General features: G+C 36.6%; 1 protein-coding gene across 1 annotated transcript in view; it reads left to right on the forward strand.

The window, feature by feature from the left end:
- LOC124541416 (LIM domain-binding protein 2) overlaps positions 1-24,082 on the forward strand; it is a 70,301-nt gene that overhangs the window by 13,666 nt on the left and 32,553 nt on the right. Inside the window, exon 2 of the mRNA XM_047119274.1 lies at positions 6,383-6,768. Within this exon, the coding sequence (XP_046975230.1) occupies positions 6,383-6,768 (386 nt within the window). The remainder of the gene's footprint in view (positions 1-6,382; positions 6,769-24,082) is intronic.

The following is a 24,082-nucleotide window of genomic DNA, read 5'->3' on the forward strand; positions in this document are numbered from 1 at the left end:
TAGAAATACATGCAATTTCGTGTTTGAACTAAATTAAATGTTGCCAGCTCTCTCTTGCGCGACGCACAGTGCATACGTGCGACAATGATAGATATAGTATCATATTACACGCGAATAAAGACGCTACGAGATCGTGGGAACATAATCACTTTAAATACAGGAAATATATAATTGTATGCAATACGAGCAATTAAATTCAACAAGCGTCTATATGAGCGATAGTATGTCTGTTGTTTCGAATATTGTTACCATTTAAATCCTAAATGCTTGGATTTTAAAAGAATACTAGTAGCTTCCCGCGGCGTCGCTCGTGTTTTATGGTGTTGGTTGTCACGTGTCAGGTTTACTTGGTTACCACCCACTCATCAGATATTATAGCTGATATGATATGATAGCTTGTACAGGCTCAAGGGTCATAACATCTTCGTGAAAGGAATGTTTCTTACGGTGTCATTGTCTATGGACGGTTGTGACCACTTACCCTTATGTCTCATATGCTCGTCCGCAAAGCAATAAGATAAAAAGACAATAAAGTAGTCTATGTCCTTTCTAGGAATTCAAGTTTGCTTCACACCAAATTTCATCAAATTCGGTTCAGCGGTTTGGTGGTGAAAGATCCACAGACAGCTAGACGTACAGAGATACTTTCACATTTATAATGTTAATATATATGTCATTTTCAAAACGGTTGTTATTCCTTTAACTGTAATAGTGAATACTGAAGTACGTTTCGATGGGAGACGAGACAATACATAAACTACAATGACCTTGAGATGACGCGATATCATTGGTCGTGATCTTTTTTTTTTAATAAATATTCGACAACATCACATACATTACTCTGATCCCAATGTAAGTAGCTGTAGCACTTGTTTTGTGGAAAATCAGAAGTAACGACGTCACAAACACCCAGACACAAGAAAAAAAGGCAGACAACGCGCCTGCAAGCCTCCTGGTGTTGTTACCATGGGCGGTGGTAGTCACTTTCCATCAGGTGAGCCTCGTGCTCGTTTGCCACCTATGTCAAAAATAAAAAAAATAGCACAGCATTGATGCTTATGTTCACCGCCGTGTTTCTCTCCCTGCATAACCCATCGGTAGGAAGCTATTGCCGTAACTTTGATAGTTATATCGGTCAAGAAATGTCGTTTAGTCACTGCCTCAGTATTAAATCAAGAGAGAAAAATACTATTGCAACTATTAAAGAAATATAAAAAAAATAATTGAATATTTGTGGTGTGGAGAAAGAAATGAGGTGAGTATAATGATTGAGACAAAAACTCAGAACGGCTGTTTTAAATAATTACCTAATTACACAAACATTAATTACATAATATACAAATAGTTCAACAATCTTTATTATTATTTAAAAAGAAACACATTCAAACTTGCGTACAACGTTTTCAGTGTAAATAAAGTTTGAATAGAACCTCTGCTAACGCGTGAATTACACGAGATTCAATGTCACTGCCAACGCTCTTTGCAAGCGCTATGCAGGTGTTAGTTACGTTTTCCGGGATAAAAAATAACCCATGTGCTATACCAGACCATGATCTATCTCTCTGACGAATTTCATTCGAATCCGCTCGTTCGTTCTGCTGTTATTGGGTACTAGTTATCAGCCCAGGCTTTACAGGTGCATTACTGATAACAAACATACTATAGAATGTCCAACAACAACAACAGCCTGTAAATTCCCACTGATGGGCTAAAGGCCTCCTCTCCCTTTGAGGAGAAGGTTTGGAACATATTCCACCACGTTGTTCAAGTGCGGCTTGGTAGAATACACATGTGGCAGAATTTCTATGAAATTTGTCACATGCAGGTTTCCTCACGATGTTTTCCTTCACCGCTGAGTACGAGATGAATTATAAAATTGAGCGGATGAAACAGCGGTGCTTGCCTGGGTTTGATCCCATAATCATCGGTTAAGATGCACGCGCTCTAACCACTGGGCCATCTCGACTCTATAGAATGTCCATATAAACAAAATTCATAGCTTTTTGTTATTAGACAATACAGACCACCACAGATACGTTACTGATATATCTTGTAGAATTAGAAACTGCTAAAATTATCATTATATTACTAAAATTATATTGTAGATGATAAAAAAAGCTTGGAGTTAATACCTGTTGACTTCCAGGCAGGATACATTAGTAGTTTCTTGCCGGTTCTTCTCGATAGAATCTACTTTCCGAAACGGTAGTAGCTTCACTTAATTGCTAAATGACGATTCAAAAGAGCTTGTAAAAGCCCATTTGAATAAAGTTTATTTTATTTTGATTTTTTGATCAGTATTTCTGCACTATATCGTCCATGTATCATATACAAAAACCTTCCTCTCGAATCAGTCTATCTTTTAAAAAAACCGCATCAAAATCTGCATCCAAGCATATGTCTATGTACTTTGTTTTATACTATGTAATGAAGAGTAACTAGTGAGTTTCTTGAGCTTCTTCTCGGTAGAATCTACATTCGTAGCTTCACTTAATATAGTTTGTTTAATTAAGATTCAAAAGAACTTGTCAAAGTGTGTGTCTGTGTGTGTCTGTGTGTGGATATGTATAATGGTTGATGAAGGTTACATAAGAAAGTCATCATCAAATGGGGTCTAAGTTGTTATGAGGCTATGTTGTTGTAAATCTTGAAAAAGAGTGACTACTGAGTTTCTTGCCGGTTCTTCTCGGTAGAATATACTTTCAGAACCGGTGGTAGCTTCGCTTAATTATAAAATTACGATTCTAAGTTTATTTGATTTGATTGAACGTGTTAAGCCGGACCGCGACAATGCCGAATACTGTTTGGGTGTAGAATGTCTGATGAGAAGGAGACAGCCAGACAGACTTACACAAGATCAAACGATTTGTCATACAATATGTATGACCTGACTTATTTGTACAAGTATAGTACGACACAACTCAGATGTAGCATCGGCAGTTTGTAAAACCGATCACATACGAATTGAGTACGCTATCCCGAATTATCAATATTTATTTCTTATGTGAATATCATCTTTACACAAACGCAGTAACTTGTAATATCATATGACCGAATATATCCGTCAATTTGACGCATCGATTTACATGCACTTGCTTTGCCTGATGCGTGAATCTATAGCGACGAATAGCGTCGAATGGCGCGATAGGGAGCTATTTCTATTGGTTGTGTAAATCGTCAGTAATCGTATTTATTTTCATTCCATTGCATTTTCCGATGCTATATCTAATTTGTGTTGTACTATACGCTATCCCGAATTATGAATATTTATTTCTTTTGTGAATATGATTTCACAAACGTAATAACTTGTAATATCATATGACCTAATATATTCATCAATTTGACACGTCGATTTACAAACACTTGCTTTCTCATGTTGAACTGACGCGGGAATCTATAGCGACGAATAGCGTCGAATGGCGCGATAGGGAGCTGTTTCTGTTGGTTGTGTGTCGATGCTACATCTAAGTTGTGTCTTACTGTACTATTGAAAGCGTCTACATTGTTGATAGGTCTATTATTTTAACGACATTCGAAAGGTTCTTAAAATATAACTCATAATATACGATAATAATTCTAAACATGTATTACATAAGAGTCATATTCGCCTATATGTTGTTATGTATCTTTGTTGCGTACTATTTCTATGTATTGCTCAAGTCTCTGTGAAATTTCCATCATGTAAAGTTGACTAGTTCTAATATTATAGTAGTTGTGTGTATGTATGTTTGTTACTTTCACGGAAAATATGCTGAACGGTTTTGGATGAAATTTTACAGTAATATAGGTTATATATCAGAATAACACATAGGCTACAGTTTATGGTGATTTTATGTTGATTGGTCGTAATGTAAACGATACATATCCAGTACTGTGCGAAGCTGGGGCGGTTCGCTTTAAAATCAAAATCAAAACAAACTTTATTCAAGTATGCTTTTACAAGCACTTTTGAATCGTCATTTAACAATTAAGTGAAGCTAGCACCGGTTCGGAAAGTATATTCTACAGAGAAGAACCGGCAAGAAACTCAGTCTAATCTTTTTCAACACTTAAAAATACAAAGTCATGTTAGCTAAATACAATTATTTAAATTAACAAATCCTGCTTGGAAGTTAACAGGTATTAACTCCAACCTTTTTTATACGTTAGTACTTAATAATATTTCAAAATGACTGTCTGTTACTATACAATCCACATAGTTGGTTTATCGAAATAAAATCTTGCCAGTAAATAGTACACTGAGAGCCAGTGATTGGCAGACAAACGGTATAGCAGCAAGTTCCAAATCACTGCCAGGTATACTCAGTGGCGGATTCACCAATAGGCTAAGTAGGCTGGAGCCCAGGGCGGCAGATTTAGAGGGGCGGCAAATATAGCCCAAATTTGTTATTATATTACAGAAATAAAAAAATTAAAATTATATGTATACACATTACGTTCGTAATCCGTATACACGTCACCACATAGCGGGTTGGAAAAATAATCCAGTAACTGACAGAAATATCACCTAGTTTATAATCATACTAATAACGGGGAAAAGCCGATGTAATGAGGACGATAGAACAGAAATCATAAATTTTCCAGAATAAAGAGGGGCGGCAAAAATTGAATAGCCTACTAGCCTACTAGCGGCAGATTTGTATATTCGCCTCTGGGTATACTTCTTCACCTGCTATTGGTGAAATGGAGGCTCACTGTTCCCATCGAGGGTTCCTTGGAGCATGCCATGGAGCAGCTGAAGCCCTGGCTCGTGGACTATAAGCTCTGAGAAAAGGTTTTTTTAAAAATTCATCCCCTAAAGATGTTAAATGGGTGGTAAAAGTTAATATGGTAATTTGTACCTTTTCAAGTTAGGAATATGGCTAAGGAGAATTTTGGGAATTTGTTACCAAAAATAGTGAAATTAGAGTTGAAAGTTTGAACATAGAGTACACTACTCAGAGTACGTGGTGATATTACTAAAATAGACCCTAATATGTAAGGTATGACCTGAAATGTCCCAGTGGTTAGAACGCGTGCATCTTAATCGATGTTTTCGGGATCAAACCCAGGCAAGCACCACTATATATATGTATGTGCTTAATTTGTGTTTATAATTCATCTCGTGCTCGGCGGTGAAGGAAAACATCATGAGGCAACCTGTATGTGTCTAATTTCATCGAAATTCTGCCAAATGTGTATTCCACCAAACCGCATTTCAACAGCGTAGTGGAATATGTTCCAAACCCTCTCATTAATGGAAGAGATTATGTTTATGGACAAATATTTCAAGCAATAATGTATGTAGATAGTAAAGGTTAGGTATAGTATGCTTAGTACTAGCTTCTGCCCGTGACTTTGTCCGAAGTAGTTTTCGGATTTGTGACAGGATTGATTATTTCAAAAGAAAATCAAAATGAACCAACCATACAGATACAAAAATATAAAAAAAATAAGTATGAAGATGATTCTGGTTGATTTTTTTATATCTGGTGTCCGAAAACTCCAAATATATTACGGAACCTTATGTTTTTCTAAATAGAATATAGTCTATGTTACGTTTGGATAATGAAGCTTTCGAATAGTGAAAGAATGTTCTAAATCGGTCCAGTAGTTTTTGAGCCTATTCATTACAAACAGACAAAGTTTTCTTCTTTATAATATTGTTGTGGGAAGCCGGGACGGTTCGCCAGTGGAGAATATTTTCGTGTTTAATGAACAGGATTAACTGATCATTTATTACAACAACAACAACGGCCTGTAAAATCCCACTGCTGGGCTAAAGGCCTCCTCTCCCTTTGAGGAGAAGGTTTAGAACATATTCATGTTTGGAATAAACATGTGGCAGAATTTCTATGAAATTTGTCTCATGCAGGTTTCCAAACGATGTTTTCCTTCACCGCTGAGCACGATATGAATTATAAAGACAAACTAAGCACATGAATCACAGGTGCTTGCCTGGGTTTGAACCCGCAATCATCGGTTAAGATGCATGCGTTCTAACCACTGGGCCATCTCGATTCACGATCGATCATTTATTAACATAAGAATTAATAACATTAAATGCTTAAATATATTAATTAACATGTAATATGATGGTTTAAAAGTGTAAGTGTACTGTAAGTCGCTACGGGCTCGTGCAAGGTGCTCTAATGCGCTGTTTGTGTTTTTTTTTGCGACTGGTTATCAGCGGCCCCTACCTGCCGCCGGGCGGCTGCAGCGGCCGCACCCGCGTTTGCACGTTTTATTGGCTCAAATGACGTTTTCTAATTACTCAGCTTCAGACACTATCATTATAACGACCTTCGCAGGAGACAATGTTTTAGTTACTGAAATGTTTTTTTTTTTTGTTTTGTTGTTTGGTGATTAGTTCTTTCGTTCAACGCCTTCTCCTAACCATCAGATGTCGGTGGGCCTTCAACGGCGCGTCCCCGCGCTGGACGAGGCCGGGGGCGGCGTCCCGGCCGCCTGGAAGTCCAGCGAGCCACCGTTCCCGGCGTTCGCGCCGCCCGCGGGCTCGCCGGCAGGCCCGGCCTTCGCCGCGTCCCCCGCGCCCTCGACCCCCGGCCCGGGACCCGGGTTCGCGGGGCCCTACGCGGCGGCGGGCCCCTTCGGCAGCCCGTCGGCGAGGCCGGGCTCCGGCGGCGGCTTCCCCCCGGGCCCCCAGCAGGGCCACTTCCCGGGGCCCGGGTTCGCGCCGCCGGGCTCGCCGTTCCACCCTCACCCGCCACATCCGCCGATGCCGCCGCACCCGCACATGATGGCGCCGCTGCCGCCGCCTGTTGACAGGTTAGTTGGTTCGATTCTACGTTCAGTACTAATGATCCACACACATATATACAAGCTATATAATATCAACGAGGTAACAAGTATACGATACGATATTATCTACGTATATAACATAAATTTAATCAATTTGATGAGGGAACTACACTACGTAACCATAATAACCACTGCGGCAGGGCTCCTCTGACTAAGGAGAGGGTTTGGAGCTTACATCACCACGCTGCTCGAATACAGGCAGATTGTCATGTAATACGTGCAGGTTTCCTCACGAATTCTTATGTTTAAATAATATTACAAGGAAAGTATTGTTTAGCGTCAATTTATAAAAGGTCGCTTTGTGGCCTTCCTGGAGCCTCCTTGAAGTTTTCGTGTTAATTTGTAAGTGAAACGGGTGCTTGTCTTTTTGCCATAATCAAAACAACTATAAATAATTGACTCCATCATGAAGATTCAAAGAATTTCTCTCTTTTTTGTCATGATGACGTCATTGGTGAATATTCTTATGACTGTCAGTTGGGCATAGATAGTATAATAAGGGCCAGTGTCTATGGTCTTACGATGAACGGAAACGGATATTGCAAGTGTAGAGTTTGGGCCGGATATAGAGGTCTTGGACTTGGGGCAAATCAGTGGAGGCCCCTGATTATAATTTCACAAAATAATGTGAAAACATTTGTAATATTACTATATCTACCACATATCAATTGTAATTGTTATTTCATGACATTTAATTTTTTTTTTAATTTATTGGAAGGCCCCTTTCTTGTGGAGGCCTCAAAAAGTGTTTTCTTTTTCTGGTACACGATCGTTATTTCTCGTCGTCCATTGTTGAATGCAAGATTGTGACACATCTTAAAGATATTTTGAACTAAGACTACTTGTGAAGTCTTTAATTTAAAAAAATATATATGGGGACATGCAAATGTCTACCTGATTGGTTACCAATGGATGTTGGCGCTGTTAGAAATATTACCCATTCCTTACATCGCCCATGTGCCACCAACATTGGGAACTAATGTGATCCTTAATGCCTTTTGCTACTGGCTCACTGAATAAGCTTGTATTTAAAATACTAATAGCGCTGGATCTTTTATTTTAATGTTGATATTTGGTAAGTATACCACCTGATGGTAAGTGGTAAACGGTAAGTATCCACCGCCAATCTTGGCGACGAAACAATTACGTCTTTTGTGTGTACCTCAGGTGGCCCATTTGCCAGCCTATCTGTATTAAATAAAAAATTAAATTCCGCACTGGGGCCGCGTAATGTAGCACGCTCCAATTCGACGACCTCCGTGGTCGAGTGGTGGGTACGCCACCCATTGGTCCCGGGTTCAATTCCCGGCTGAATCGATGTAGAAAAAGTTTATAAGTTTTCTATGTTGTCTCGGGTCTGGGTGTTTGTGACGTCGTTACTTCTGATTTTCCACAACACAAGTGCTTCAGCTACTTACATTGGGATCGGAGTAATGTGTGTGATGTTGTCCAATATTTATTTATTATTTTTAAATCGCTCTGTGCAACGGGAACAGAATTCTGCCCACCAGTGGAATGTAAGGGATGAATATGAACACTACATATTAATACCTAAGTAACTACCGGCTTCGTATGGGTTGTATATAATACCTGTGCCTGCGACTTTGTCCGCGTTTGAATTTAATTAAAAAGTTATTGTTGTACCCTATGTTACTCCTCATTACTTGAACTGACTTTGAGTAAAAGTCGCGTCGAAATCGGTCCAGCCGTTTAAGAGATTATTCGGAATAACAAAAATTGAATGATTTTTGGTATATGTACCGTGTGTATATTCAATAAAAAGAATTTTAATATTATAGACAAAAAAAAAATTTAATATTATAGACAGACACTCGAATTTTATTTTACGTATAGATTCAATTATACGATTTGGGAACTTTTAAGAAAAGAGTCAATTCATGCCTTAAAAGCCAGCAACCTTAAGTCCTGTTGCAGATGTCCATGGGCGTTCGTTGTCACTTTCCACCAGCTCTCCTGACCATAAACCACCAGAGCCATAAAAAATTTACAACACCTGAACCCCCAACCCCCACCCTCACAAGGAGGGTGACGTCACGGGCTGAAACTAGTAATAATCGTCATTTCAATTTTTTTTATTGTACCAGGAACGCATAAACTTATATAGATTACTGGTGCTCAATCCTTATACTAAATACTTATACTATATAATGTACTTTTTACGACATCACTTTTAGAAACCTCTAAAATGATCAGTACTTCTATATATTGTACATGTATCACACATATGAAGCTTCCTCTCAAATCACTCTATTTATTAAAAAAAACCGCATCAAAATCCGTTGCGTAATTTTAAAGATCTAAGCATACAGGGATAGACAGCGGTATGCGACTTTGTTTTATATTGTGACAGTATAGTAGTAATAACTAAAAAATACTACACCAATACAAGTAAAACTTATATCATAAGATGCAACCTTTCGGAGAAGGTTTTAATGTGTAAATTTATTAATTATTATGTAAGGAGATTGCACTTCGCAATTTCACCCGATTTAAATTTAGAATATTGACCTGACTATGTATTTCATGATCTTGAGTCAAATATTATTATTAATTAAAAGTATATTTACACTTTGATCATCCATCAATTTGTATTAATTAATTTATTATATAAAGGCTTTATAAAGACGTACTTTAGTTTAGTCGGTTGCGTTGATTAAAAACAATTAGAACGTGTTCCAAGTTTAAATTAATCTTAAGATTTTTTAGTGAATTTGAAGTTTAAACAACAGAAGTGTTTTTTGAAAATAGAATACATTACATTATATTATTATAGTGAGAATAAAAAAAAAAATATGGCGTCGATGCACGACGCGGTAAAAATCGCAAAATTATCCTCAGAGTAAAATAAAACGTGCCTGTGTGCGTGGGGCGAAGCTCGTTCGTCGTTTGTGTGTGTGAGCTATAAAATTGCGGCGGTGTGAGTGCACAAATAAATGTAGGTGAACGCTGTGTAGGTATATATTTTGTGAAGCGGCGGTACGGTCGAGACGAAAAGCGTTAATTAGATATTTAATTTGTTTTAATTTTTATGTTTATTTATACGTAACTTGGATTTGTTTGTATGGTATTTAAGTGATTACATTTGAGTGCAAATTGAAGGTTGTAATTATTTTAATGGTTTCGTCTTTGAGACTTACAATATATTGTTGTAAAAAGCCTAATTTTCTTGTCAAAACTGGCTTTCTACATATCTTAAATACGCGTACAATTATAATTAACTTGTATTATATTCGTTTGAAATGGTTCGAATGCATTATTTTAAAGTCATATAATGAGTATAGAAGCGGTCGAAATTGATTTTTGTTTAATTGGAAGCAAAAAGCTTCCATATGCTTTTATAATTCAATATATAATTATATCTCGTTTATTTCGGTATTAGATTCAAAACCATGTCGTAAAATTTTATTTTTATGTATATATTTATATGTCATAATTATTAGTAGACAACATTACAGATAGACTAAAGATAGAATAAGGTAATAGATATGATATGTTTGGGTGTCTCTAATGCTTTTAAATCTTCTGCATGAATTTTATATGACTAAATATTCTGAGAAATGTATTATGACCAAATGCAGTGTAGCAACTTAGCGGATTAAAATCTGTTTGAATTATAAATTATGATTCCATACCTATGCATAGTAATTAGAGATACTGCCTGTGGTAGCTTTGTTTAATATAGTTGTAAAATGACGATTCAAAAGCCAACTTGAATATATTTTGATGGCTAAATGATAAATGCTCTTACGTCCTTGATGAAACCGTTTGTTATTAGTTGTATCAGTATAATCAGTGATTATCTACTCTGATATTCATAAATTATGTTAATCATTACACTTAACGTGTATCTTGTCAATCTGAAGCTCTTTTTAAATCGATTTTAATCGAATTATAAAATCAAAATCACAATAAACTTTATTCAAGTAGGCTTTTACAAGCACTGTTGAATCGTCAGTTAACAATTAAGTGAAGCTACCACCGGTTCGGAAATTAGATTCTACCGAGAAGAACCGGCAAGAAATTCAGTAGTTACTCTTTTTCAACATTTAAAAAATACAATCATATATTATATATCTTTCCAAATATAGTACTTTAAAAACATTGCAGAGTTATAACATATAGATAAAAATGTGATGATATAAATGTTTATACTTAAAATAAAAGATCAACAATTAAACAATACCTAAACTTAGTTCTAAAAGACTAATTAAGAGAGAATCTATGTTCGAAGTTGTAACCTTTTGTTTTTCAGTTAAGTTTAGAACAGTTTCGACTCGTATCCGATGCATTAACTAATGAAATGGTCGTGAAGTGAATAACAATCACAAATTGATTTGTTTTAAACGAATTCTAAATAATAAGGGCGAGGCTTTGGAACAGCCCTTTTGTTCTGGATATGAACCAGCGACAACTTTTAAAGGTATGCGTTTTGTCGCGTTCCATGTTTATTGTGGATGTATGGAGATCTGAATCTTAGTCTAATAGCTATTAGCTGTCAATTTGATTGTTAACTAATTAAAATGTAAAACACATAGACAACACAACACAGTACATAGTCATTTTTTTTTATTAACATAAGAATAAATAACATTAAATACTTAAATATATACAAATATGAACTAGAACTAGTTACTGTATGAATCTTGACCGCTTGCAATGTTGTATTTAAATATAAGTATAAAATGATATTTCCGTATGGTCACACTATAAGCCTTTTTAATTTTTTGTTGCTTTCTTAAATATTGAAATTAATAACGATTATTGTTATAAATTATTTGGATATGAGATCAATGTTTTATCCAGATGCTATATATATATATAAATCAAATCATAATTGTAATATCATAATTGTAGGTTGTAACGTGATGATCCCATGATTCGAAGTTATCTAGAGTAATTTAACAAATCAACTTTGTGATTTAAATGTAACGGTTTTATTAATTTTTGAATAATAGCAGTAATTAAGAAACAAACTAATTATAAGTACTTTTTGTTTTATTTCTGAAATCGCGAGTGCTGACCTTAGCTATCAAGGCTGTGACATACAATTTCGTTATTAGGACACAGATTGAAGAATGATTTATTGTTCGGTATATTTATAACATATATAAAAATAGTATACAAAACATTATCATTAAATAATAATGAAACGTTACACATAAGTAGTAAATTATTTTGTAGAATAATATATAATTAATAATAATAAATGTATACATTGTGTCACCGACTGTACGCGCCCACCCCGAGTACCACCTACCTATCTATCCATCGCTACGTACCGTGGTACCGCTTCGCCCATTACCACTTGACCTCCCTCGACCCGCGCGCCTCCAATATCCACCCGCTTCTAAACGCGCGCGGGTGACGTTACACGGCTCAGCTTAAACCGGCCGCTCTGTACATAAGTAAAGACTATAGACTCGGTCGCTCGAGTGTCGTCTGCCCGCGCTCCGATCAAAATCATTCGAAATACGAAATGGTTTGACGTATTCTTGATTTTTTAAATTTACCTTCTATTTTTCTTTAAGTCGGACCTACACGTTTGTTTGTACAATGTAATTTTAAAGTGTGAGTACATTGTATGTAAATTTGGGTCCGATTTTTTTTTTTTCGTTTCGAGGTTTTTTTTCTGCACGGAATACTCATTCTCTATGTTCGTTTGTTACCGTAGTATAGAAAATAGTGCTCCGTATTCTTTCTCAGGTATAAAATACCTGTCCGAAAAAAATGTACCGTTTTAATGTTTCTCTGCAGTCTGTACTTTCACCTGACTTTGTGACTAATCGTAGAACATGAGAGGCTGTTTTTTTTTTTTATTTTATTATTCGATCTAGAGGCAAGAGTTGTCGTTTTTTCGGATCTGTCGTGTGACAGGTCGGTGTTGTCGCTTCGCCATCTGACCTCCGCGACCCGCTGAGGTCGGAGTCGTAATTGTGAAGCTTGGCGAATTAATCAGCCGAGTGTTAAAGATTGCCGTGATAACATTGACCTCGTCGCGTCGTGGTGATGAAACTCAATGCCACCTTGGATCCCCCCAGTTGAGTTGAGTTGAGTTAAATAATCGATAGGTTATAAACGACAATAACATTTACAGCTGGGTTAAAGCTCCCTTTGAGAAGAAGATTAGGAGCATATTCCACCAAGCTGCTCCAATGCGGTTTGATAACACATGTGGCAGAGTTTCCTCACGATGATTTCCTTCACAGTCTAGCACGAGATGCAGTGGTGCTTGCCTGGTTTTGAACCCGTAATCATCGGTTAAGATGCAGACGCTCTAAACAGTCGGCTATCTCAGCGATAGTTCATCGTCATATATCTATCTATAATAAATATTATTTCAGATTAGCTATATTTTATATCATATTATGTTATTATATTTCATCTCGTGCTCAGCGGTGAAGGAAAACATCGTGAGGAAACCTGCATGTGACAAATTTCATAGAAATTCTGCCACATGTGTATTCCACAAACCCGCACTGGAACAGCGTGGTGGAATATTTTCCAAACCTTCTCCTCAAAGGGAGACGAGGTCTTTAGCCCAGCAGTGGGAATTTACAGGCTGTTGTTGTTGTTGTTAGTAGGTAAGAGTAACGCTTCTACATTGAATAAATTTGTTTGAGTTTAAGTTCGAATTTGATTATGCTTGGTATTGCTATGACCACATCGCTTCATAGAAGCCTATATAGGTTGATGGGATGGTGATCGCCAAGGCGCGGGACCGTAACCTCAGTGCCACCTGCTTAATATCGGGTTGTCACCGGAACACATCCTCGACAAAGCCGAACGTAACCGGTTTTGATGCAACTGTATTGCTTCTGTATTGAAGTAGCTGGAAAGGGCATAGGTGTTGGGTTAATGTATTTTAGGTTAAAGTCTGGAGTATACACTCAACAACAATAACAGCCTGTAAACTTCCCACTGTTAGGCTAAGGTGTCTCTCCCTTCTAGGAGGTTTGGACCATATTTCACAACGCTGTTCTATTAAGACTTGGTGGAATACACATGTGGCTGAATTCCTATGAAATTTGTCACATGCTGGTTTCCTCACGATGTTTTCTTTCACCGCACAGCACGAGATGAATTATAAACATAAATTAAGCACGTGAATATTCTGAGGTGCTTGCCTGGGTATAAACCCGCAATCATCGGTTAAGATGCACGCGTTCTAACCACTGAAATCACACTTAACACTTTCTAAAGGTCAATGACCTTGGCAGTCAGATCTTGTAGTCTCAATGTGATGGTCTGCTATCCTACCCACCAAAGGATTTCAATAGGAGTGTTGCTTTTCACCAGATTAATGTGACCCTCCTCCCAGGTCCGAAGCCCCACCAACGGGCAAGCATTCGCAATGTAATCGACTCGTACGGTGAATTTCATAAGAATCCGTTCCGATCGCGTGATTGAAGGACAAACTTCAAAACAAACGTCCCTTCACATTTATTATAATATTAATATTTCATATCGAAAACGGAAACTAGTGGAATCGAACTAGCGACCCGCCCCGGCTTCGGCTTCTGATATAACAACAACAGCCTGTAAATTCCCACTGCTGGGCTAAAGGCCTCCTCTTCCTTTGAGGACAAGGTTTGGAACATATTCCACCACGCTGTTCCAATGCGGGTTGGTGGAAGACACATGTGGCAGAATTTCTATGAAATTTGTCACATGCAGGTTTCCTCACGATGTTTTCCTTCACCGCTGAGCACGAGATGAATTATAAAGATAAATTAAGCGCATGAATCAGCGGTGCTTGCCTGGGTTTGAACCAGCAATCATCACTTAGTTCCAACCACTGGGCCATCTCGACTCACTGCTGATATACTACAGATATAAATATACTACATATTTTTTCTTGTTCCATTACTAAACCTTCTCGAATCACTCTATCTATCAAAAAAGACCGCATCAAAATCCGTTGCGTAATTTCAAAGATCTAAGCATACATAGGGACAGACAGCGGTAAGCGACTTTGTTTTGTACTATGTAATGATAATGATTTACTAGGTGTTGGATTAGTGCAAGTTTCCTACCCAGTGGCGTAGCTATCTTAGGGCAGATGAGCATTGCACCAGGGGCCCTCTAAACTAAACCTTACGCTTCTGAAGCTAGAACAACACGACCCTGCACACAAGATTTCTTATTTGGTATCTATAATTTTAAAGGGTAATTATTAGTTAAAGAGTGAGGGCCCGATTCTTTTCTATGCACCGGGGCCCCTCCTCACCTAGCTACGTCACTGCTCTTACCATTCATAATGATTAACTATAACACATCTTATCCTTCATAATCATTTATGCTAATTTTGCACACACGCTCCCCTAATAGCACAGGAAAAGTCATACAGTCATCTGTGCTAGGTAAAGATCTCGAGGGCAATGACGCAAGACTAATCTGAATATTATGCGTTAAATACTATGTATATGTTGGTTATTATCTGTTGTATCTTCGGGAATAAGTTTCCATATCGCTCTCTCAGAGTAACAAAAAACAAAGTCTAAGTTTCTTGGTGGCAGGGTTTTGTGCAAGACCTCCTGAGTAGGTACCACCCACTCATCAGTTATTCTACCGCCAAACAACAGTGCGCAGTATTGTTGTGTTTGAAGGCTGAGTGATCCAGTGTGACTACAGGCACAAGGGTCATAACATCTTACTTAGTTCCCAAGGTTGGTGGCACATTGACGATGTAAGGAATAGTTAATATTTCTTACAGCGTCATTGTCTATGGGTGATGGTGACTACTTACTATCTGGTGGCCCATATGCTCGTCCGCCAACCTATAACATAAAAAAAAAAGATCCATTGGTCGATAGCTTGATTAACCTATGATATCGCGTCAATTTGCTGTTTAATGTTGTTAATTTGGCTTTTCTCTTCTTATGGTTGGAACAGTTTATATTGCTAATAACTCCAATGTTTCTAGGTGGTAATGACGATCACTTTCCCGTAGAGTAAGACACAACTTTGACGTGACATCGGCAAAATTCGTAAAACCGATCTCATCCGAATTGAGTGCATCTTCAAAATCATCAATCTCAAATTATTTTGAAACCCATTGCAGATTTTGTTTTGATTTATTTTATTAAAAATTAGTAAGCTGTGAGTCTTTCGTCTGCATTTGGTGTTAAAATGATTAACGCTTTTTTATTAAATGTAATTTTTAATGTCAAATAGTAAACATTACTTCGTTAGAATTGAATTTTGTCGATAACAATTTACTTTTATTTTTTTTTTATTATATATATCTGTAATACCGCCCTCTAACCGACTAGTAACATTTTTGCTGTCTTAAAATTAATTTATTTTCAAATCGCAACATTTTAGTAAATTGCAATCAAAAATCAAGACCTAAGAAACGATGGATGGATTGTGTGAAAAACGATATGGTTAGAAAGAATGTTACTTGTGAGACGTCTGACTGAGAAGCATGGAAGGAGAAGACATGCTGCGCCGACCCCAAGAAGAATTGGGATAAGGGCAGGAGGATGATGATGATGCCATAAACAATACTCTTTATTTTTCTGCACGTCTATTCCTGACTCAAACTCTTCAAAATGAGACCATAACCGACTATATATACAGCTATCGTCTCATAATCACTATGACAAAACCGGCTTACGCTATTAACGTATAAGATGCAATTACATATAAACTATAATATAGAAATTAAAAATATAATTAGTTTACTCAGAAAGATAATTATTATCTCCTCACAAATTAAGGTCATATATTTGCTCTCACGATTTAAAATACTAAACAAAAACGTATGTAGTTCACATTGTGTGTATACGAAAGAGATAATCGCCTTTTGGAGTCGTCATATCTCGCCCACGTTCGCCATGTTTGATGTGTGACGTCACGATCTGGCTTTTGACGTCCGGGACGATTCCACGAATCAAACGAGGTTTATCAGAAACTGAAGTGTCTAAGATCTAGGAGGGGACATAAATATGTACATACTGGACAAATCTATAATTATATTATAGATGTGTAAGTAACTCTGCCTGTCTGTGGCTCTCTCACGACCGAAACGCTGTACCGAATTTGATGGAATTTGCTATGAAGCAAATTTGAACTCCAAGGACAAAGACTACTTCAAAATAGTCAAAGCTGCTCCCTGTTTATGATACACTGGTAGTTGCTAGCGGCTTCGCTCGTCTTTTAGAGTATTGGTTGGCAAAAAAATTAACCTATGTTCTTTCTTGGAGTATGTTTCCAGTGTAACTACAGGCACAGGGGACATAACATCTTAGTACCCAAGGTTGGTGGCGCATTGACGATGTAAGGAATAATTAATATTTCTAAGAGCGTCATTGTCTATGGGTGATGGTGACCAGTTACCATCAGGTGGCCCATATGCTCGTCCGCCAACTTATAACATAAAAAAAAGTTCAATCACTCGAAAATTTAAGGAGATTTATACAAATTATCATCCCCTATTTTATACCCTTATGTGTGGAATTTATCATAACTCCTTTCTTAGTGGATGCCAAGGTCATAAGATGTACCTGCATGCCCAATTTGAGCCCGATCCGTCCAGAGGTTTGGGCCGTGCGTTGATAGATCACTATAGCAGTCAGTCATCAGATATTGTACCGCCAAATAACAGTACTCAGTATTGCTGTGTTCCGGTTTGAAGGGTGAGTGAGCCAGTGTAACTACAGGCACAGGGGACATAACATCTTAGTTCCCAAGGTTGGTGGCACATTGACGATGTAAGCAATAGTTAATATTTTTTACAGCGACATTGTCTATGGGTGATTGTGACCACTTACCATCAGGGTTTTTTTTGTTTTATGTATGTACTGATGATTGCTTCATCTAAAATTTTATCGAATTTAGTTTAGATTTAGAGGGAGTTAGACAGTCTGTTACTATTGTACGTTAAACAAATTTTATATATTGTTACGAACTTATGAACACGCGAAAGCAAAATGCATTCGACTAATTATCGAAGTGATTACGAACTTACTTAACTTTCGACTTGTACTTAGCACTCACAATCGAACAAACAAATAAACTAACAGAAAGACATCGCAATTACTTAGTAAAGTGTTTATTACTCTAGCTATTTGTATAGAAATCGGTTAAAGTAAAACTAACAAGCCTGTTAATATCTAACTGCTGGGCAGGCTTACTTTCCTCTTAGAGCTTAGACCTTAATCCACCTCTCCAATGTTGGTAGAGACATATTTGGTTTCATCCAATCGATGTAGGTTTCCTGACCATCAAATCAAATCGAAATAAACTTTATTCAAGTAGGCTTTTTACAAGCACTTTTATAAAACTATTGAGTTAATCTAATTTAAATAATTGTATTAACTAACATGGACTGTATTTTATTAAATGTTGAAAAAGGGTAACTACTGAGTTTCTTGCGGTTCTTCTCGGTGGAATCTACTTTCCAAACCGGTGGTAGCTTCACTTGGTAAAATGACGATTCAAAAGTGCTTATAAAAGCCTACTTGAATAAAGTTTACTTTGATTTGATTTGATTTGATTCCCACTGCATCGGCATGTAGGTTCTACCAAGAGGAAAAGGCAAGAATCTTAGTAGTTTTTTAAAATTTACAATACAAAGTTATGTTGGTAAAATACAAATATGTATGTGTATAATACATCCTGCCTTGAAGTCAAAAAGTTTTAACTGCGCGCTTTTTTATCACCTGCTAGTGATAGCCCGCGGCGTCTCTCACGTTTTAGCGGTTGGTTGTCACGTGTTAGGCAAAAAAAGCAGCCTGTGTCCCTCCTTGGAGTTTAAATTTGCTTCATAAAACAACAACAACAGCCTGTAAATTCTCACCGCTGAGTTAAAGGCCTCCTCTCCCTTTGAGGAGAAGGTTTGGAACATATTCCACCACGCTGTTCCAATGCGGGTTTTTGGAATGCACATATGGCAGAATATCTATGAAATTTGTCACATGCAGGTTCCCTCACGATGTTTTCCTTCACCGCTGAGCACGAGATGAATTATAAAGACAAATTAAGCACATGAAACAGCGGTGCTTGCCTGGGTTTGAACCCCTAATCATCGGTTAAGATGCAACCACTGGGACATCTCGACTCAAATTTCCTCAAACAGACATACTGACAGAGTTACTTTAACATTAATAATATTTTTTTAGATATAATCTTGTGTTGACTAATGTGCTCTATTTATTCATTATTTTAATATACATATATGATTTTTGCATCTTCATTTAAATTAAGAATATATATTTCTAATTGAAACTAGTGAATTTCTCAAGAAATTAATTAATCATTGATATATTTCACGAGGCATTATTCGAAATCGTTGACGAATTATATATAAAAGTTAATTATGTACAATGGTTAGCTGACGTAACCTATATTTAGGTATGAATACTTAACGGAGGGGCGAGCACGTGAGGGCGGCCACCCCCTCGGCGGCGCTGCTCTCCTGGTACCCCACGGAGCTGTGGGGTATTTAACAAGAATTTAAACGCGGAATTTGCTTGCACATTTTTTTTTATTCCTGGGGCACAATTATTTTGGATTTATTTCAATTTACTTTATATATGTATGTATTACATAATATATATAGCTAGCTGTCGCACGCGGCTCTGCTTGTTTTAGGATGTTGTTTGTAATGTGTTAGTAAAAAGTATCCTGTGGCCTTTCTTGGATTTCAAGTTTGTTGTACACTAAATTACATCAAAATCGTTTCAGCAGGTTGGTCGTGAAAGTGTGACAGACACACACACAGACAGACAAACAGAGTTACTTTCACGTTTATAATATTAATATAGGTTCAAGTAGGCTTTTACACGCACTTTTGAATCGTCATTTTACAACTATATTAAGTAAAGCTACCACCGGTTCGGAATGTAGATTCTACCGAGAAGAACCGCCAAGAAACTCAGTGGTTACTCTTTTTCAGCACTTAAAAATACAAAGTCATGTTAGTTAAATAATATAATAATAAGGTCTTAATACTAATTTTACATTGAAGAAAAAACATGTTTCTTTACTGCATTAGTTATTCTCATAATACATATAAACGTTCTTCTTGAATCAGTCTATTTATTGACGACCTCCGTGGTCGAGTGGTGTGTACCAGTTTGAATGGTTACGTCACTCTTAGGTTCGATTCCCGGCTAAGTCTATGTAAATTATCATTAGTTTTCTATGTTGTCTTGGGTCTGGCTGTTTGTGACGTCGTTACTTCTGATTCTCCATAACACAAGTGCGTTAGCTACTTACACTGGGATCAGAGTAATGTATGTGATGTTGTCCAATCCAATCAAATCAAAATAAACTTTATTCAAGTAGGCTTTTACAAACACTTTTGAATCGTCATTTTACAATTAAGTGAAGCTACCACCGGTTCGGAAAGTAGATTCTACCGAGAAGAACCGGCAAGAAACTCAGTAGTTACTCTTTTTCAACATTTATATTTTATTTATTTATTTTAATGATGTGTACCTAATCCGAATTTAAATTCGCTGCATAGTTTAAAAGATTTAAGCATACAGACAGCGAGAAGCGACTTTGTTTTATACTATTGTGGATATTTGTAGAATTAAACCTTTTTTAATGAAACTAAATCTTGTTAATACTAAGCAATAAAAAAGTAAAAGAAAATTTACCAACGAACAGGGGAAAAAAAATGTACTAAACTGTTCTATCTTTGCGTTTTACATATATAAACATAATATAGATAGATAAGAAAGATACACAAACGGTAGTGGACAGTAAATCTTATCGCCAAGATAGCGATCTGTCAGGGAATCTTAAGGGGGGGGAGTAAGAGTGTCAATGTATATGACACTAGTGACGAAACCCGGCTTCGCACGGGTGCAGTTAATATATAATGAAAGTTATATGATATATATTTAAATTTATATGGTAACAGCGACTTCGCACGGGTGCAATACTGATACTAAATATACTACAGAATTAGTTTATTTACGACATCACATTAGAGACTTCTAAAATGATTATATCAGTGTTTCTTTACTATATTGTCCATGTGTTTATATACAAAAACCTTCCTCTCGAGTCACTCTATTTGGTAAAAAAAACTGCATCAAAATCCGTTGCGTAATTTCAAAGATCTAATACATAGGGAAAGACAGCGGTAAGCGACTTTGTTTTATACAATGTAATGATATAGAAGATTATAAACTCGAAAGTAAATCTGTATGTTACCTCTTTACGCACGCTCAACCTGCTGGACCATTTTAGATTAAACTATGTTATGAATATGAGTCCCGGGGAAGGATAAGGCTATCTCATTTTAATTCACCCCTAGAAAAGGCAAAAGGTCGAAGAAGGAGGGGACGGTTTTGTCTTGAGAGTTATATAAATTTCGCGTGGGTAAAGCCGCAGGTTCAGCTTGTATAATAGTGTAGCTGACGACTGCGGAAACCGTATAAACTAAAACTACGAATACGGAACTCGTGACGTCACTGAGATGTTTTTTTTTATCGGAACGACAAATGGACTAAAGTCTTAAGTGGTTCGACCAAATGAAGGCTCTGTATTTTTTTTAATATTTTGGGCAGCGTCTAAGTGTCGCCTGTCAACGATATATTTTTTTATGGTATAGATGGCGGACGAACATATGAGCTACCAGGTGGTAGGTGGTCACCATTACCCATAGACAATGACGCTGTAAGAAATATTAACAATTCCTTACATCGTCAATGCGCCACTAACCTTGGGAACAACGATGCTATGTCCATTGTGCCTGTAGTTAGTACCACTGGCTCACTCACCATTCGAACCGAAACACAACAATAATGAAGTACTGTTGTTTGGCGGTAGAATAACTGTTGAGTGGGTAGTACCTACCCAGACGGGCTTGCACAAAGCCCTACCACCAAGTATTCAAAGATGATCAAAGGGACCTCAAACATGTCCTTTGTACCTTTAATTATTTGGGGTCAGGTTGTCATTCTACCAGGAACACAGGAACATGTAGCATGTGTTAAATTAGTATATCATAATAATTAATAAATCGATGGTACCAGGAGTATAGGAGATTAACTTTTAAGTCTTAAAATAGTAGAGTAATAGGTAGTTTTGGGTACTAGGATTTCATTTTCCTTGTATCCTACACTGGCTGGTGAGTAACCATTCAAACTGGTACACGACAATTCCAAGTATTGCAAAATGAAAAAAAAAAACATAAAATTTTAAAAATGGAATGTATATGAGTTGTAATACGGATAATATATTAATTTTAATATTAAAAAATAATAATTCTGATATTTTATTATAAACAGGTATAGTTTGTAATTCTAGTTAGTTACTCATCCGATTTTAAAATATATTTAACTAGCGATCCGCCCCAGCTTCACACTGGTGCAATGCTATATACTACAGAATTTGTTTATTTACGACATCACATTACAAACTGAAATTATCAAGTGTTTCTTTACTATATTGCCCATGTGTTATATACAAAAACCTTCCTCTCGAATCAAAAGAGCCGCATCAAAATCCGTTGCGTAATGTTAAAGATCTAAGTACACATAGGGACAGACAGTGGTAAGCGTGTTTTTTACTATGTAATGATTATGATGATTAGTGTTTAGATTTATACATATACATATATAATAGATAATATGTTACTCTGTTAAAATAAAAGGTATTTTGGTAAAGGTGCGTTGAGAAAAATCTTGAAACGCAAGGCTGTATGAGCGCCGTTCAAACGAAAGCGTTTCTCAGAAACCTTAACATATACATGAACGCATTTTATTTAATAGTTGTAGAGAATAAAAAGTTGATATGTATATGATAATCATGAACCATAAGGAGAGGGATTGGACGATATCCCACCACGCTGCTCCAGTGCGGTTCGGTGGGATATCATGCATCTCATGCACTATATTTTCCTTCACCGCCGAACACGAGATGAATTGTAAACACAATTGAGCACAACAAATTCAGTGGTGCTTGTCTGGGTTTGAACCCGCAATCATCGGTTAAGATGCACGCTTTCTAACCACTGGGCCATCTCAGCTTTAAGAAAAACTGATAATTTTAGATGTTTCTAATGTAGTATAAACAAATTCTTTAGTATATTTAGTATCAGTGTTGCACCCGTGCGAAGCCGGGGCGCGTCGCTAGCTGTTTGTAACCCACAGCGCCATTCACAACCGACACGCTCCCTTATTTATAATAAACTTATTCCGTCTCTGTCGCACCCGTGTCTCGAACGTATATCCGTCTCGTTCTAACATGCAAATGAAAAATCAATGTTACACTTGTCTCTCTCTCGTTACTTGTTGACAGATTAATAATATTTTTATTGATTTTTTTTTCTTTCGGTCTCGAAATTTTTGATGAATTTTGTTGGTGAAATAAGTTTGAGGTTTGATTGTAAGTTGTTTTTATTTAATAAAATAGAGAATTTTGAAATAAAATTAATTTATTCTAGTACAAAAAAAATAATACGATTTTTAGATTATTTTTTGGTGTAATACTGGTAGGTACCACTTATCGTATGTTCTATCGCCAAATAGTCATTAGTATTGTTTGAGGCTTCAGTGAGCCAGTGTAATAACAGGTCATCTTAGTTCCAAAGTATGGTGGTGTATTGACAATGTAAGTAGTTGCCACCAAATGAGCAGTGGTGATCACTTACCATCGGCTGGCGCACCTTCCCGAACGCCTGTGTGATTAGAATCTACATTCTGAGACGGAACGGTGATAGGTGTTTATATTTTGAAGCTTTTTGTCAGCTTAAAACAGTAAGACATACTTGAATAAAGAATAGTTTGTTTTTATAATTCAAACGCTTATTACGTGTAAAATTAATATAATACAGACAAAACAATGTATCTTTCGAATGTCATTTGTCAACAATGACGAATAAAATCTGCGAAAGTTATTTTCGTAGAAAACGATTTTCCCGCGCTTTTACGTGCAGTAACTTTTTTGACGTCAAATATTGCAAGTGTTAATGTATAGACACTATACAGCCAAGCAATTTTAAACTTTTTTTTTTTAATATATTAGTTTAGATCTTTCTATAAATTAAAAATTTAACTAACAAATATGAAATTTAAAAATAAATCGATCGATATAAAAATGGTAAATGCGATATCTTTGTTTTTTAAATTGTACTTAAATGTTCATATATATAAGGAAAATATTATTTAAGACTATTTATATAATTTTATTTATGCTATTCATAAAGTTTTTCATATTGTGTGTTGACAGATTCACAATAAAATACTGTATTGTGGTTTAAATATATAAAATTATCCTCCTCTTGTGTATTTTTGAA

The sequence above is a fragment of the Vanessa cardui genome, chromosome 28, assembly GCF_905220365.1.
Source record: "Vanessa cardui chromosome 28, ilVanCard2.1, whole genome shotgun sequence".
Taxonomy (NCBI): Eukaryota; Metazoa; Arthropoda; class Insecta; order Lepidoptera; family Nymphalidae; genus Vanessa; species Vanessa cardui.